Source organism: Pongo abelii, chromosome 7 (assembly GCF_028885655.2).
Source record: "Pongo abelii isolate AG06213 chromosome 7, NHGRI_mPonAbe1-v2.0_pri, whole genome shotgun sequence".
Classification (NCBI taxonomy): domain Eukaryota; kingdom Metazoa; phylum Chordata; class Mammalia; order Primates; family Hominidae; genus Pongo; species Pongo abelii.
The window spans coordinates 38,871,718-38,889,496 of NC_071992.2; the positions used below are offsets into that span (position 1 = coordinate 38,871,718).

At 39.9% G+C, this 17,779-nt stretch overlaps 1 protein-coding gene across 1 annotated transcript in view; it reads left to right on the forward strand.

Moving 5' to 3' along the window:
• KCNU1 (potassium calcium-activated channel subfamily U member 1) overlaps positions 1-15,901 on the forward strand; it is a 164,146-nt gene extending 148,245 nt beyond the window's left edge. Inside the window, exons 26-28 of the mRNA XM_054561100.2 lie at positions 10,728-10,922; positions 12,695-12,805; positions 15,286-15,901. Of these exons, the coding sequence (XP_054417075.2) occupies positions 10,728-10,922; positions 12,695-12,805; positions 15,286-15,627 (648 nt within the window). The 3' untranslated portion in view covers positions 15,628-15,901. The remainder of the gene's footprint in view (positions 1-10,727; positions 10,923-12,694; positions 12,806-15,285) is intronic.
• Positions 15,902-17,779: the final 1,878 nt, after the last annotated feature.

Below are 17,779 nucleotides of genomic sequence, written 5' to 3' on the forward strand. Positions count from 1 at the left end.
TAGGTTGTGAAAATTTTCTCCCATTTTGTAGGTTGCCTGTTCACTCTGATGGTAGTTTCTTTTGCTGTGCAGAAGCTCTTGAGTTTAATTAGATCCCATTTGTCAATTTTGGCTTTTGTGTCCATTGCTTTTGGTGTTTTAGACATGAAGTCCTTGCCCATGCCTATGTACTGAATGGTAATGCCTAGGTTTTCTTCTAGGGTTTTTATGGTTTTAGGTCTAACGTTTAAGTCTTTAATCCATCTTGAATTGATTTTTGTATAACATGTAAGGACAGGATCCAGTTTCAGCTTTCTACATATGGCTAGCCAGTTTTCCCAGCACCATTTATTAAATAGGGAATCCTTTCCCCATTTCTTGTTTTTCTCAGGTTTGTCAAAGATCAGATAGTTGTAGATATGTGGCATTATTTCTGAGGGCTCTGTTCTGTTCCATTGATCTATATCTCTGTTTTGGTACGAGTACCATGCTGTTTTGGTTACTGTAGCCTTGTAGTATTGTTTGAAGTCAGGTAGTGTGATGCCTCCAGGTTTGTTCTTTTGGCTTAGTATTGACTTGGCGATGCGGGCTCTTTTTTGGTTCCATATGAACTTTAAAGTAGTTTTTTCCAATTCCATGAGGAAAGTCATTGGTAGCTTGATGGGGATGGCGTTGAATCTGTAAATTACCTTGGGAAGGATGGCCATTTTCACGATATTGATTCTTCCTACCCATGAGCATGGAATGTTCTTCCATTTATTTGTATCCTCTTTTATTTCCTTGAGCAGTGGTTTGTAGTTCTCCTTGAAGAGGTCCTTCACATCCCTTGTAAGTTGGATTCCTAGGTATTTTATTCTCTTTGAAGCAATTGTGAATGGGAGTTCACTCATGATTTGGCTCTCTGTCTGTTATTGATGTATAAGAATGCTTGTGATTTTTGTACATTGATTTTGTATCCTGAGACTTTGCTGAAGTTGCTTATCAGCTTAAGGAGATTTTGGGCTGAGACAATGGGGTTTTCTAGATATAAAATCATGTCATCTGCAAACAGGGACAATTTGACTTCCTCTTTTCCTAATTGAATACCCTTTATTTCCTTCTCTTGCCTAATTGCCCTGGCCAGAACTTCCAACACTATGTTGAATAGAAGTGGTGAGAGAGGGCATCCCTGTCTTGTGCCAGTTTCCAAAGGGAATGCTTCCAGTTTTTGCCCATTCAGTATGATATTGTCTGTGGGTTTGTCATAGATAGCTCTTATTATTTTGAGATACGTCCCATCAATAGCTAATTTATTGAGAGTTTTTAGCATGAAGGGTTGTTGAATTTTGTCAAAGGCCTTTTCTGCATCTATTGAGATAATCATGTGGTTTTTGTCTTTGGTTCTGTTTATATGCTGGATGACATTTATTGATTTGCATATATTGAACCAGCCTTGCATCCCAGGGATGAAGCCCACTTGATCATGGTGGATAAGCTTTTTGATGTGCTGCTGGATTCTGTTTGCCAGTATTTTATTGAGGATTTTTGCATCAATGTTCATCAAGGATATTGGTCTAAAATTCTCTTTTTTTGTTGTGTCTCTGCCAGACTTTGGTATCAGGATGATGCTGGCCTCATAAAATGAGTTAGGGAGGATTCCCTCTTTTTCTATTGATTGGAATAGTTTCAGAAGGAATGGTACCACTTCCTCCTTGTACCTCTGGTAGAATTCGGCTGTGAACCCTTCTGGTCCTGGACTTTTTTTGGTTGGTAAGCTATTTATTATTGCCACAATTTCAGCTCCTGTTATTGGTCTATTCAGAGATTCAACTTCTTCCTGGTTTAGTCTTGGGAGGGTGTATGTGTCGAGGAATTTATCCATTTCTTCTAGATTTTCTAGTTTATTTGCATAGAGGTGTTTGTAGTATTCTCTGATGGTAGTTTGTATTTCTGTGGGATTGGTGGTGATATCCCCTTATCATTTTTTATTGCATCTATTTGATTCTTCTCTCTTTTTTTCTTTATTAATCTTGCTAACGGTCTATCAATTTTGTTGATCCTTTCAAAAAACCAGCTCCTGGTTTCATTAATTTTTTGAAGGGTTTTTTGTGTCTCTATTTCCTTCAGTTCTGCTCTGATTTTAGTTATTTCTTGCCTTCTGCTAGCTTTTGAATGGGTTTGCTCTTGCTTTTCTAGTTCTTTTAATTGTGATGTTAGGGTATCCATTTTGGATCTTTCCTGCTTTCTCTTGTGGGCATTTAGTGCTATAAATTTCCCTCTACACACTGCTTTGAATGCATCCCAGAGATTCTGGTATGTTGTGTCTTGGTTTTCGTTGGTTTCAAAGAACATCTTTATTTCTGCCTTCATTTTGTTATGTACCCAGTAGTCATTCAGGAGAGTTCCCTTTCCAGGGGTGACAGACGGCACCTGGAAAATTGGGCCACTCCCACCCGAATACTGTGCTTTTCCGACAGGCTTAGGAAATGGTGCCCCAGGAGATTATAGCCCGCACCTGGCTCAGAGGGTCCTATGCCCACGGAGTCTCGCTGATTGCTAGTACAGCAGTCTGAGATCAAACAGCAAGGCGGCAGCGAGGCTGGGGGAGGGGCGCCCGCCATTGCCCAGGCTCGCTTAGGTAAACAAAGCAGCCTGGAAGCTTGAACTGGGTGGAGCCCACCACAGCTCAAGGAGGCCTGCCTGCCTCTGTAGGCTCCACCTCTGGGGGCAGGGCACAGGCAAACAAAAAGACAGCAGTAACCTCTGCAGACTTAAATGTCCCTGTCTGACAGCTTTGAGGAGAGCAGTGGTTCTCCCAGCACGCAGCTGGAGATCTGAGAACGGGCAGACTGCCTCCTCAAGTGGGTCCCTGACCCCTGACCCCCGAGCAGCCTAACTGGGAGGCACCCCCCAGCAGGGGCAGACTGACACCTCACACGGCCGGCCAGGTACTCCAACAGACCTGCAGCTGAGGGTCCTGTCTGTTAGAAGGAAAACTAACAGAAAGGACATCCACACCAAAAACCCATCTGTACAGCACCATGATCAAAGACCAAAAGTAGATAAAACCACAAAGATGGGGAAAAAACAGAGCAGAAAAACTGGAAACTCTAAAAAGCAAAGTACCTCTCCTCCTCCAAAGGAACACAGTTCCTCACCAGCAACGGAACAAAGCTGGACGGAGAATGACTTTGACGAGCTGAGAGAAGAAGGCTTCAGACGATCAAATTACTCCGAGCTACAGGAGGATATTCAAACCAAAGGCAAAGAAGTTGAAAACTTTGAAAAAAATTTAGAAGAATGTATAACTAGAATAACCAATACAGAGAAGTGCTTAAAGGAGCTGATGGAGCTGAAAACCAAGGCTGGAGAACTACGTGAAGAATGCAGAAGCCTCAGGAGCCGATGCGATCAAATGGAAGAAAGGGTGTCAGCCCTGGAAGATGAAATGAATGAAATGAAGCGAGAAGGGAAGTTTAGAGAAAAAAGAATAAAAAGAAATGAGCAAAGCCTCCAAGAAATGTGGGACTATGTGAAAAGACCAAATCTACGTCTGATTGGTGTACCTGAAAGTGACGGGGAGAATGGAAACAAGTTGGAAGACACTCTGCAGGATATTATCCAGGAGAACTTCCCCAATCTAGCAAGGCAGGCCAACATTCAGATTGAGGAAATACAGAGAACACCACAAAGATACTCCTCGAGAAGAGCAACTCCAAGACACATAATTGTCAGATTCACCAAAGTTGAAATGAAGGAAAAAATGTTAAGGGCAGCCAGAGAGAAAAGTCGGGTTACCCTCAAAGTGAAGCCCATCAGACTAACAGCAGATCTCTTGGCAGAAACCCTACAAGCCAGAAGAGAGTGGGGGCCAATATTCAACATTCTTAAAGAAAAGAATTTTCAACCCAGAATTTCATATCCAGCCAAACTAAGCTTCATAAGTGAAGGAGAAATAAAATACTTTACAGACAAGCAAATGCTGAGAGATTTTGTCACCACCAGGCCTGCCCTAAAAGAGCTCCTGAAGGAAGCACTAAACATGGAAAGGCACAACCGGTACCAACCGCTGCAAAATCATGCCAAAATGTAAAGACCATCGAGACTAGGAAGAGACTGCATCAACTAACGAGCAAAATAACCAGCTAACATCATAATGACAGGATCAAATTCACACATAACAATATTAACTTTAAATGTAAATGGACTAAATGCTCCAATTAAAAGACACAGACTGGCAAATTGGATAAAGACTCAAGACCCATCAGTGGGATGTATTCAGGAAACCCATCCCACATGCAGAGACACACATAGGCTCAAAATAAAAGGATGGAGGAAGATCTACCAAGCAAATGGAAAGCAAAAAAAGGCAGGGGTTGCAATCCTAGTCTCTGATAAAACAGACTTTAAACCAACAAAGATCAAAAGAGACAAAGAAGGCCATTACATAATGGTAAAGGGATTAATTCAACAAGAAGAGGTAACTATCCTAAATATATATGCACCCATATAATACAGGTGCACCCAGATTCATAAAGCAAGTCCTGAGTGACCTACAAAGAGACTTAGACTCCCACACATTAATAATGGGAGACTTTAACACCCCACTGTCAACATTAGACAGATCAACGAGACAGAAAGTCAACAAGGATACCCAGGAATTGAACTCAGCTCTGCACCAAGTGGACCTAATAGACATCTACAGAACTCTCCACCCCAAATCAACAGAATATACATTTTTTTCAGCACCACACCACACCTATTCCAAAATTGACCACATACTTGGAAGTAAAGCTCTCCTCAATAAATGTAAAAGAATAGAAATTATAACAAACTATCTCTCAGATCACAGTGCAATCAAGTTAGAACTCAGGATTAAGAATCTCACTCAAAACCGCTCAACTACAGAGCAACTCCACTTTCATCTGTGATATATTAGAGGCGCCTGCATAAGATTCAATTGCACAAGAGACGTCTGTTGTTAAGAAGATTTTGGAACTCATTTCCTTGAAGTTAGGATGCAGGACCAACAGAGAGGCATAACATAAACAGAATCCTATTCTCCTCTATTCTGAGACAGTTTTCCAATTTCCAGCCAGAAGTCTGGTGCGGGAGGCAGGAGTCAGTCATTTTGCCCAATTTTGCATGTCCCTTTTATCCATAATATCCCTCCACAGAGACTGTCTTCTGGGTTTGACACTTCCAACCTGCAGCCCAGCTTAACGCACCAAGAGATATGTGTCCCATTGCAACATAAGAGGTTACAGAGGTTACAATTAGACTCTAAACATTGGTTTTCTTGATACCCGCACTATACAGAAGGTCAAGGCTAAGAGCAGATGCATTCAGGACAGGTTCCCTGAGTGTATCTGCTAATGCTTCAGCAGTTTCTGAAACAAGATGACAACACCAGCCATTACTTCAATCCCAGTGAACTATGTTTTCAACCAGATATTAAGGGCCCTCTTCCTTCCCATGTGTACTCAGACACCTCCATAGTGCTCTTCCACCTTTCTCTCTCCACCGCCCATAATTAACACCAAGAATAAATGTGCGAATCCCAAGAAGGCCACAAAGCCCACAGTCATGTGCTGTGAACTTGTCACTGCTTAGAAATACTAAGGTTTTGTTTAAATTTTCATGCAATTTTAAAAATTCTATCTGTTGATAGACCTGTGCTAGTTTTTTCAATGTAAAATAATGGGTTTTTCCCTCCAAACCTTCTGATACAGTTGACATTAAAATGGCTTCAAGTATTCCTGGTATACTACCCTAAACTCCTGACCCAGCTGTAGAAATATGCCTATAGGATATAATTCAGATTTGCTTTTAATCCTCTATCAGTTCAATGCTGTAAACATTCAAATATGGTGGGGCAACCAGGCCCATATGCAGGGTTCCTATCTGGTTCTACAACAAAAGACTTTCAAAACTAGATGTGAACTTGGGGAGCACTTTCCCTTACTTGTAAGGAAATTCAAGCCCACACAAATTACATGACATTCTTAAGGTCACTTGGCTTGTTAGTTGCAGTTTTCCTACCCTATACTCTCACTCTGAGATTAGAAGTATTTCCCAAAGAATGTTTGATCTTAAGGTCTTTGAGAATTCTCAGAATGAAAAGCAGCATTTGGCTAGGATGTTAGCATCTATACCATTAGGTAATATTCTAGGTTATGACAGGGACCACAACATTCATGGTAGCTGAAAGTTTAAAACATTATGGGCAGCAACATTTTCTAACATTGAAAGTCCAAGTTCCAGTAAATAAGATGATATTAGAAACATTGACAAAATTTGAAAGTCTGAAATATTTCAAGTGCCCTTCAACTTGCAGATTTTCTTGTGAAGGACAAGAGGGATGGATAGAGAGAACAAGAGGGAGAGAGATAACTAGAGGGAGGGAAGGAGGAAGAGAGGGAGGGAAGGATTAAGGGAGAGAGGAAGGAAGGAAGGAAAGAAGGAAGGAAGGGAGGGAAGGAGGGAGGGAGGGAGAGAGGGAGGGAAAGGGAAGGGAAGATAGAAAGAAAGAGATATTGAGAAAGGTCTGGTCCAGAGAACCCCAAATAGTAAGAATAGGAGATGAGCTCACAGAATATGGGTGACATGTAAATCCCATTATTTTTCTCAATATAGAATTATAATCCTTTTGATGTCAGAACTGAAGAAATGATATATTCAAAAGCTAAGCCTCTCTCAGTTAAATATGTAAAGCACGTGTTTCCCAAGAGCTATTGATACCAGGATAACCCTAGAATTTACACCTTTTCTTTAATCAGTGGAGAATTATTCTAACAGCATTATGTTTGATCACTCTACACTATGGCCACATGTTCTTAAACGGATTGTGGTTCAACCTGGATTTATGTCCTCCACTCCCCCACTCCCTGCCCAGATACTGGGGACTTTATTCCATAAGCACCCTCCCAGGTGGTAGTGGGATGTAACAAAGAAGAAACATAAGGAGGAAGACATCACTCAGGAAATTCCTTTAGTCTGGGGACTAGGGCGAAGTCATCTTCTAACCTAAAAAATACTGTAAAAGTTATTTTTATTATCTTCTAATTCATATAGATATTATTTCTTGTCAACTTATCCCAATCACGTCTACATTTTACCAGCAATATTTATTTGTTAAAAATTACCTATCCATTGAAGTCAATATTCTTATAGCTTTCAAACACCTGCCTTGTTCAGTGCACTACTGAGGATATGAGTGTTATGTAGACATAGCCTATCTTCCGAAGGAGCACATCATCTTCAGGAAGTATTGCTCAGTCTGATCTGAGGACAACCAGTGTCAGAACCACTCAGGGTGCCCTTTAAATTCCGATTCCCACTCCTGTCCATATATTCTGATCCAGGAGATCCGGGATCCCAGAAATCTACAATCATTAATATCACTTCAGATGATCCAGATACATGAGAAGCAATGATAAAGAAAACAGAATTTAGCAATGTGTGCAGTATATTTTACTTAATCCTGCAAGCAATGCTAAAAGGTAAGTATTGCCAGGTCAACTTTAAAGATTATAAAATTGTTGCTGAAAAAACAATCAGCCAAACACAGTGGCTCATGCCTGTAATCCCAGCATTTTGGGAGGCCAAGGTAGGTGGATCTCTTGAGGTCAGGAGTTTGAGACCAGCATGGCCAACATGGCAAAACCATGTTTCCACTAAAAATACAAAAAAATTACCCAGGTGTGGTGGTGCACGCCTGTAATCCCAGCTACTTGGGAGGCTAAGGCAGGAGAATTGTTCAAACCCAAGAGGCAGAAGTTGCAGTGAGCCGAGATCGTGCCACTGCACTCTAGCCTAGACAACAAACAGAGTGAGACCCTGTCTCAAAAAAAAAAAAAGAACAAAAAACAAACAAACAAACAAACAAAAAAAACCATGAATTGCCCAAAGGCACCCAGCTAGGATATGACAGTCCAAGATTCAAACTCAAGTGTGTTTCATACAAGCAACTAACTGTAAAAAATTGTAAAATATAGAAGAATGAAATTAAATAAAACCCAGTGCCCATGGAATCCCAAACAAAGAGAAATTTCATTCTGCTTAGAAGACCCAGGAAAGAGTCACAAAGCTGATGAACCAGAGTTTCAGAAGCAAAGGCATGAAGAGGTAAAAGAACTGCTTAAGCACCTGTAGATAGACTAGCGTGCCCCAGAGGGAACAGGTCATGGAGGAAACAAGCCTGGGAAGGGGGACTGCATCATATCCTGGAGGTTTTGAAGGCCAAAGTGGAGACAGAGGGCCTGGTTTTGTGTCAGGATACTAAAAGGTTGAGGAGGTGGAGGTCATGATCTGATTTGTGTTTCTGGGAATTGCTATGGAAGCATTGTAAACAATGGGTTGCAGATGAGAAGAAAATCAAGGCAGAACAAGAAGTAAAGAGGTTCCTATGATAATCCAGATTTCAGAAGATGGATCCCTGAATTTGAAAGTAGAGAAAATAAATGGTAAATGAATAACAATTGAAGTTATTCCTGATATTTATTATAAAAAAAGATATAGATCAATGGAACAGAACAGAGCCCTCAGAAATAATGCTGCATATCTACAACTATCTGATCTTTGACAAACCTGAGAAAAACAAGCAATGGGGAAAAGATTCCCTATTTAATAAATGGTGCTGGGAAAACTGGCTAGCCATATGTAGAAAGCTGAAACTGGATCCCTTCCTTACACCTTATACAAAAATCAATTCAAGATGGATTAAAGACTTAAACATTAAACCTAAAACCATAAAAACCCTAGAAGAAAACCTAGGCATTACCATTCAGGACATAGGCATGGGCAAGGACTTCATGTCTAAAACACCAAAAGCAATGGCAACAAAAGCCAAAATTGACAAATGGGATCTAATTAAACTCAAGAGCTTCTGCACAGCAAAAGAAACTACCATCAGAGTGAACAGGCAACCTACTAAATGGGAGAAAATTTTCACAACCTACTCATCTGACAAAGGGCTAATATCCAGAATCTACAATGAACTCCAACAAATTTACAAGAAAAAAACAAACAACCCCATCAAAAAGTGGGCAAAGGACATGAACAGACACTTCTCAAAAGAAGACATTTATGCAGCCAAAAAACACATGAGAAAATGCTCACCATCACTGGCCATCAGAGAAATGCAAATCAAAACCACAATGAGATACCATCTCACACCAGTTAGAATGGCAATCATTAAAAAGTCAGGAAACAACAGGTGCTGGAGAGGATGTGGAGAAACAGGAACACTTTTACACTGTTAGTGGGACTGTAAACTAGTTCAACCATTGTGGAAGTCAGTGTGGCGATTCCTCAGGGATCTAGAACTAGAAATACCATTTGACCCAGCCATCCCATTACTGGGTATATACCCAAAGGACTATAAATCATGCTGCTATAAAGACACATGCACACGTATGTTTATTGTGGCATTATTCACAATAGCAAAGACTTGGAACCAACCCAAATGTCCAACAATGATAGACTGGATTAAGAAAATGTGACACATTTACACCATGGAATACTATGCAGCCATAAAAAATGATGTGTTCATGTCCTTTGTAGGAACATGGATGAAATTGGAAATCATCATTCTCAGTAAACTATGGCAAGAACAAAAAACCAAACATCGCATATTCTTACTCATAGGTGGGAATTGAACAATGAGAACACATGGACACAGGAAGGGGAACATCACAGTCTGGGGACTGTTGTGGCGTGGGGAGAGGGGGGAGGGATAGCGTTAGGAGATATACCTAATGCTAGATGACGAGTTAGTGGGTGCAGCACACCAGCATGGCACATGTATACATATGTAACTAACCTGCACATTGGGCACATGTACCCTAAAACTTAAAGTATAATAATAATAAAAAAGATTGCATTTAGATAATATATAAAAATAGAAATTCTCATTTTTAATAAAGCAAAAGTCTAATTTAGATAAAATGAAGGATGAAAAATTACAAATATTATATATTCAATAAATCTGAGAAAACCTAGTGGGTAATATATTCCAATGACCTTTCCACGTATGTTAATATCTGGTCCACACTGAATGTTGTAGCAATCTTGGAGAAAGAGACTTTATTAAAATGGCTGGGATTATTCAGACTCAAGCTCATTTCAAAAGAAGTTTGCCATGTCTTCCTCTGGTTTCATTTGGATGCCAAAGATTCTGAAACCCTATCCATTTAATTATTAAACACCTATAATTTCTAAAGTATAGTGAGAGCTATGGGAAATCCAAATGCTAATAAGACCTATGTTAATATCTGTCCCTAAGTAGGTCACAAACAAAAGGATTATAAGTAAATTCACATCCAGAAGGCTCAAGTATAGATGACAATAATATCATTAGTTCCCCACTGGAAAATCTACAGAACATCTCAGTAAATATATGTATTTTTAAATATACATTGATGATGATTAGGGTATCTGTGGCCTGACATATGTACCTCCTCTGGTCATTTTGGGAAGAGGGGAATGCCTGGTGTCAGTATTATTATCCACTTTCTTCTTCATCTGAAGTGTAATCTCCAAGGAATAGGAACTGGGTCAGTATTGTTTTCTCTGCACTTGGCCTAACCTGGCACAGCACCCAAACTGCCATCCTTCAGCTGCATTAGATAATGATAATGAGAAACACTGTAGTACACCATCAGGTCCATGTTAAACAGCAATGCCCACTAAATCTCCAAGACTTTACCCCTCCACAGTTCACATATTGGCTCTTCTGACTTTGCATGTGGCTTGTCCTTGTTTTCCAGGCCTTCTACAATTATCATGTCCTGGAATTGCTTCAGATGCTGGTGACAGGAGGAGTAAGTTCTCAGCTGGAACAACATTTAGATAAGGATAAGGTCTATGGTGTGGCAGATAGCTGCACGACGCTCTTGTCTGGAAGAAACCGGTGTAAGCTGGGGCTTCTGTCCTTACACGAAACCATTTTATCAGACGTTAATGTGAGTCTACTCTTCTCAGAATTCAGTTTTTCCCTTCCTTACCTCTCTGAGCTTCTGAAAATGGTCCAGGCTATTTGGGTTCATAGATGTCCCATAGCACAGAAATGATAACAATAAAAATAACAAAAAAAGAATACAAGTTTATATTATTCATAGAGTATTTTACAAATCACAGCATGTTAATATGTTATATTTATTTTTATAATAATTATGGGAAGTAGATGAAGAAGTTGTTATTATCCCCATCTTCTAGATAAATAACCCGAATCTACAGGGAGCATGGGAGAGGCCTGGCAACTTTGTACCTTGACAAGAGTATTCATAATAATTATAACAGCTAATGTTTATTGAGTATTTTCTCTGTGCTTGTCTTTTTTAGTATTTTTTCCACTTAATCTGTCCATGGATTTATATGGTAGGCATTATTATTAATTCTATTTAACAGATCAAGAAACTGGAGCTCAGAGAAGCAAGGACTTGCCAGAGACCACATTGTCAATCAGTGTCAGAGCAGGGACCCAGCTATAGCAGTTTGACCCCGGGCCTGCCTACTCTCCCTATACTTAAAATGCTAAAGATATCTGATAAGGTCAGCTGAAATCAGGCAGAAGACTTCTGTATGTGGTTCTAAGAATCTGGCTGCACTAGCCAGTGGAAAATGTTTGCATTTTCTTAGCCAAGGGAGCTGGTAAACAGTAGATTACAGCAAGAGATAAGATAATAATTCTGGAAAATTCTAACAGGGCATCCAGGCATTTGGGAATCAGAGTAGGGTCTAGCCAAGAAATGAGAAATCTACTTGTCATTGTGGTGCCTTCTGGTTTGGTTTTAATTGGCATTGCATTCAGTTATCCAGTGTTACTGCTAGGGGCAGGCTTTTCCAAGGAAACATCTGTTGTTGATTCAGAGGACATTAGCAAAACTCCCGGGTAGAACACTATACCTGGTGCATGTCGATGTGTGCTGCCAAAAGGGGCAAGACCCATGTTCTGTGCATTAGCATTTAAGGTGTAAACCAAATTCCAGAAGCTGCCTCTTTGTAGTCTGGTCCTTTGCATTTCCGTAGTCCCGGATTGCTCACCTACAGATGGACTTGTAAGTGTATATAAGCCCAGGAAACTGTTGCTAGCAACTTCCTGTTAGCATCAAAGAGGATGGTAGACTTGTCCCCACTCCTGTCCCTCCTCTCTCCATTTATGCCATGTCCTCCCTTTGTTCTTTATCCTGAGGAATCACAGAACTGTATGGATTGATCTCTTTTGATCTTGCTGAGCCCATTTGCTGCTGCAGGGGCTTGAAATTGTTGTCTATTCATAATGATCTTGTTGGCTATAGCCTGAGAATAAGGTCCAGACGAGTATTTGGGACTGTGATCTGTTTCACAGTAGGATAAGATGACTCTCAAGAGGTCATTTAACATCCCAACTCATTATATATCTCAAAAGCTGCATTTTCCAACCTGTGGCTCATTGTTAATTCATAGTGGTTACCAGAATGGCAATGGTAATAAGGACAAGCACAACAACATGTCACACCCCACCCACCAGAAGCTCTTGAAAGAGCCAGAATGATAAAAACAATCACTGGGATTAGAGTTTCAGAACTAATCATACTCTTAATTACCTATCCACCTGGCAGTGCCACCACAAAGATATTAGTAAGTGGCTTTCCAAGCTTCTACTACCAGGTAAAGCAAACGACACTCCAGTGAGTGCTTATAATTGCTTGATCAAAGTGCCCAGCAGACATATTTTTGTCTTTTCTCTCCCCAGCCAAGAAACACCTTTGGACAACTGTTCTGTGGCTCATTAGATCTTTTTGGAATCCTGTGTGTTGGCTTATACCGAATAATTGATGAAGAAGAGCTCAACCCAGAAAACAAAAGGGGAGTGTGCTAGATTGGAAAGCACCATCCACCCATTCAAGCATAAGAACCAAAGCTACTTTATTCAATGTGAAAGAGAATTCCAGAGCTCAGGGTCCACAGTTACAAGGAAGGGTGCATGGGAAATAAAGAACTATGTAAGAATAAGGAGGGATGGGTATAAACAAGAGGGACCTGAATAATTAGGGTCCTATTAATATTGGCCATGTAAGAAGAATGGAGTCTCTGTCCCCCAGTGAAAATTGAAATGTGGAGCTAGATTTTAAATCAGCTCCATGTTTCAATTTTGTAACTTATTCCTTATCCATGTCTGTACAACTTTCTAAAGCTGAATGCCACTATCTACATTTGAAAGATGTACTTGTTTTCTGCTGGACTCATTGGGTAAATATTGATTGAGACCTACTTGGCTAGCCATGGTGCTTTTTACATATAAATCATGGGGGTGATATGTTCGGCTTTCAATTTAAAGAAAGACCACTCTGACAGCCCCGAGGAAGATAGAAATGTATGTGGAGGGGAAAGGGAAAGGAGAGGTTACAGTCTAGAGACAACACAATCGTGTATGCCCAGACTAAGATCCTCACAGTGGGAATGGACAGGATTCAGAAGGGAAGAAGAAACTGAAAGGAATAGAGTGGAAATAGATCTATGGAACCTGTTCCAGGGGAAAGGAGAAGGAAGCCAAATTACTCAAAGTGGAGTGGTCTTGAATAGAAAATAACAGCAACAATTTTTTTTGGCCCACGGGAGAAAAGGAGGAAAAGAAGAGATGCCAAGGCAGATCTAGCTCTAGGTGAGGGCTGTGTTTATGGGAATTTTTATTTTGCACTAGGATTTCTCAGTGCATAGTCATTGCTGAGAGAAAGATGGAAGAAATAGTATCAGGAGTTGAGAAAGGAGTCAATGTTTAGATTAGCTGCTGAGAGGAGTGGAAGAGGAGGCTTATTGTGGATTTGTGAAGCAATCCTAAACCATACAGTGAAAGAAGAAAGATTGCAAATCCCAATGCATTGAATAGTAGATGTACTCAGAGTTAAGGGAGTGAGAGAGAAAGTATGATGAGAAGTTGTAGTCAGCAGTGATTTATTGAAATGTAACATTTTAGAGGTGGAACAATGTTAGGAATTAAAACAGCTAGGACATGGCCAGGAAAGTGGTTTGGAAGTCAAGGTCATTGGATACTGGAAGTCATAGCAATACATCTGAATGCTGGAGTTGTAAACCACATAGACACTGTAGGCATGTAAAATGATGGCTGCACTAGAGTTTGAAAGGAAAAGCATGTCAAGTGCCAAAGGACAAAATAAGCATCGAGGTCTACAGATGACTCTGATGGATGGGGAAGGAAGGTGCCATGGCTTTATAGTACCCACCAACAAGACAATGGGGGAGGAGTGATGTTCTGGAAATAGCTCTCTCTCTCCCTCTCTGCCTGAACTCCACCCCCCACCAAACACCTCTGTACAGCCCTTGCAACATGATAACTGGGAAAATATACAGCTTATATTAATACTTGATCTCAGGGGAAAAATTGATATTTTTGTTTTAAACAGAATATGTGATCTTGTTCAGCAGATGTTTTTAAAAATAGAATTGAGGCTACAGAGGACTCAGTGGGAGAGATAAAAGTGGGTAGGTTATTCAGTGAAGGAAATTCAATGGTGCCTTGAGATCTATGCTAGGAAATAGGTGATCATTTGAGGCACTAGTGAGGCAATGCAGGATGAAAGCCATACAAGGCTACCCTGCCTCAATGTTCCCACATAAGCACTGTTGCACTCATTACTTCAGCTCACATTTTTGGGCATTTGCTATGTACCTGATGCTGTGTTAAGGGTTCTGGATATTCTTTAGGGTTCATTAACATTCGCTATTTGCTTGCCAGTCAGGGTTTCAAATGAAACTGTTTTTTTCCAATGCTTTTCTCCATTGGCCAGGCTACATTCTGTGGGAAAGTTGGTGGCATAAGCATTAGGTTAGAGTAGGTCTAAGTCAGGATGAAAATACCTGAAATATATGTCATCTTTCTGTTGACAAAGCTTGGCTACATGGTCAACATTGTGCCAGCTGAATTCATGAGTATAGTGTCTTTTAAAATCAAATAGACCTGGAGTAAGGCCATTAGACATCAACCAATCCAAACCACAGTCTTCTCCCTCTTCCCACTGGAACAAAAGATGAGCGCAGCAAGGCCCAGGGAAGGAGGACACCATGCCCAGAGTCAGAAGTGGTTGGGTTCAGAGGTAGGGATGAAATCCAGCCCCCTCATTCCTACTCTAGAACCTCTCCTCTTGCACTGTGCTACAGGAGTAAGTACTAAATAGCTATTTACTATTAATCAGAAACCAATGAAGCAAAACAAAACAAAAACGTTTCCTCTTTGGGCCCAGCAAAATGACCTCTTTATTTGGGCCACTGCCTGTCTCCACACTGGCCAGCTGCAGAGGCTCAGCATTTATCTTTGCCTTGTCTTACAGGTTTGTGATCACCCGGCCAGCCAATGAGTTCAAGCTGCTGCCCTCAGATCTTGTGTTTTGTGCCATACCCTTCAGCACTGCTTGTTATAAAAGGAATGAAGAGTTCTCATTGCGAAAGTCATATGAAATTGTAAATAAAGCATCACAGACAACAGAGACACATTCAGACACAAATTGTCCTCCCACCATTGATTCAGTTACTGAGACATTGTATTCACCCGTCTATTCTTACCAGCCGAGAACTAACTCCCTCTCTTTTCCTAAGCAAATGGCATGGAATCAGAGTAGAACAAACAGTATTGTATCATCTCAGATACCTTTAGGTGACAATGCAAAATAAAATGAAAGGAAAACCTCAGATGAGGGGGTTTATGATGAGGACCCCTTTGCATATTCAGAGCCGCTATAGACCTGCCCATATTCTTCACGTGCTCTTAACTTGCTGCTTACAAATCATCTCCCGAGATGCTAACTTTGAACAAAGAAAATAAGAATGGAAGCATGCCATTTTTCTGCCCATTGCTTAGTGGTTCAGGAAGGCCACACTGTTTCGGATAAGACAAAATTATAATGCCACTGGATCTTGTGTGATAAATAAAGAAATATATGATCAATGCTTCTGTAAGGAAACTTCATTGCTCCTGAGTAGAAAACATGTTCATTTGAGCTGCATTAAAGAAGTCCTCCAGTACTTGCTGGATTCCCCAGGTCAGGAAATACAGGTAATCAAGATAAAAATGAGAATTACTCAGACATAGGAAAGAAGTAAACAGACCCCCTTCAATCAAGAACCTTACATTTTCTTTTATCCCAGAACAGGCAAATAGTAAACTGGTATATATTTCTCTCTTTCCCTCCCCATAGTATTTTTCGTTATTCCATTGTATTTTTATTTCATTTCTTTTTATAGGAAGTGAAAAGCACCAGATGAGGAGATGTGACTGGAATTGGAAAACAATTTGTCTATAAGACCTGGGCATATACCTGGAACATAGTAGAGGTTTCATAAGAATGAATGTTAGAGTATCCTGGGATGGGGTGCCTGAGTGAAATAAGAGAGATTAAAGTATGTAACCTTCCAAATTATCTAATTCAAGAACAGAGACATCATTGCATAAAAGGTCTGAAACATTTCCCTATTCCATATTCCAAAGCAAACCAATCCACCGCTCTATAAACCTTATCTTACAATTAAGTCATTTCACCTAGAGGTTACTGTTTACATTGTAAACAAAAGTTCAGCATATCTAGGATGTATCCACTCCCAATTGGTTGTCTTACAGTGATGAACTTTGTAAGCAAGCTCCTTGCATTATCAATACAACACAGGTAGAAGAGTGGTGGAGGGACAAAGAAAATAATTAACCATTTCTCTTAAATTGTTTTATATAACATTTATTGTTATGTAAATTGTTTACATAACAATTATAATATCCTTGACATTTTTAACAATATCTTTGCTGATTTGGTATTATTGCTTCTGTTTTACAGGGCAAGAAACTATGTCACAAATAGTATTGCCAGATCAAATAAACATGCCCAGTTAAATATCAATTTCTGATAAAAGAACAAATAATATTTTTATTATAAGTATGTCCAAATTATTCCATTCAGCTAGTAAGTGATTAAATCAACATCCAAACCTGGTTTATTTCACTCCAGCACTTGTAGACATTATGCTTTGAAATATACTAATAAAGAAAATAAAACAAACTAAAGAAACACAAAAATATCCATCCAGAGGAAATACAATTTTGCATCAGTTAAGCTTTGGTTGTAAAGAAATCAATTCAATCTATGTGGAAAACAGAGTAATTGTAAGGAAATTTGTCAGGAACCAAGGAAATTTAAAAAATTTTTTTGAAGTCTACCAAAGTCATTTTCATCCTTCCCCCTTTTCAGATAGACTTTGCTTTTCCATATATATGGCAAAATATATCTTCCCGCAATTCCAAATTTATAGGTAGAGTTCTAGGCATATCAAAGCTTTAACTGACTGTCTCTAAATCTCAATCCTAATTTTTAAAAGTATTTGATGGGCTCAGCTTTGGCCACTCCATTCCAACTGTTAAAGGCTGAGGATCAGGGTGCCTCTGAATGAAGGACTGTGCTCAGGGAAGGGAGGAGGGTCCATGGCCTGGGATGAAGTGCCACCAAAACCTATTGCAAAGACAGTATTAGTCCCTTTTCCCCATTCCCCTGGCCAGTCTGTACACATAGCAGGTTTAGTAGAGATAAAATGTTCCTGAGAAAGAAATTATGGATTGGCTATCTATGGATATTCAAAATCCAGTATTTTAAGGAAATGAGTACTGGAAATCTGGCTAAGGAAATATCTGTTGCAACTACAGCCAGTGTGTGAGCATTCATATTGTCAGTATTGATAAATGAAGTTGGCAGAGTACCCCTAAATTTATGTGCCAAGTCATTCCATAGCTCCGGAACCCAACTCTTAACCTGTAAGTGACAACATTTTAATAATACAAATCATA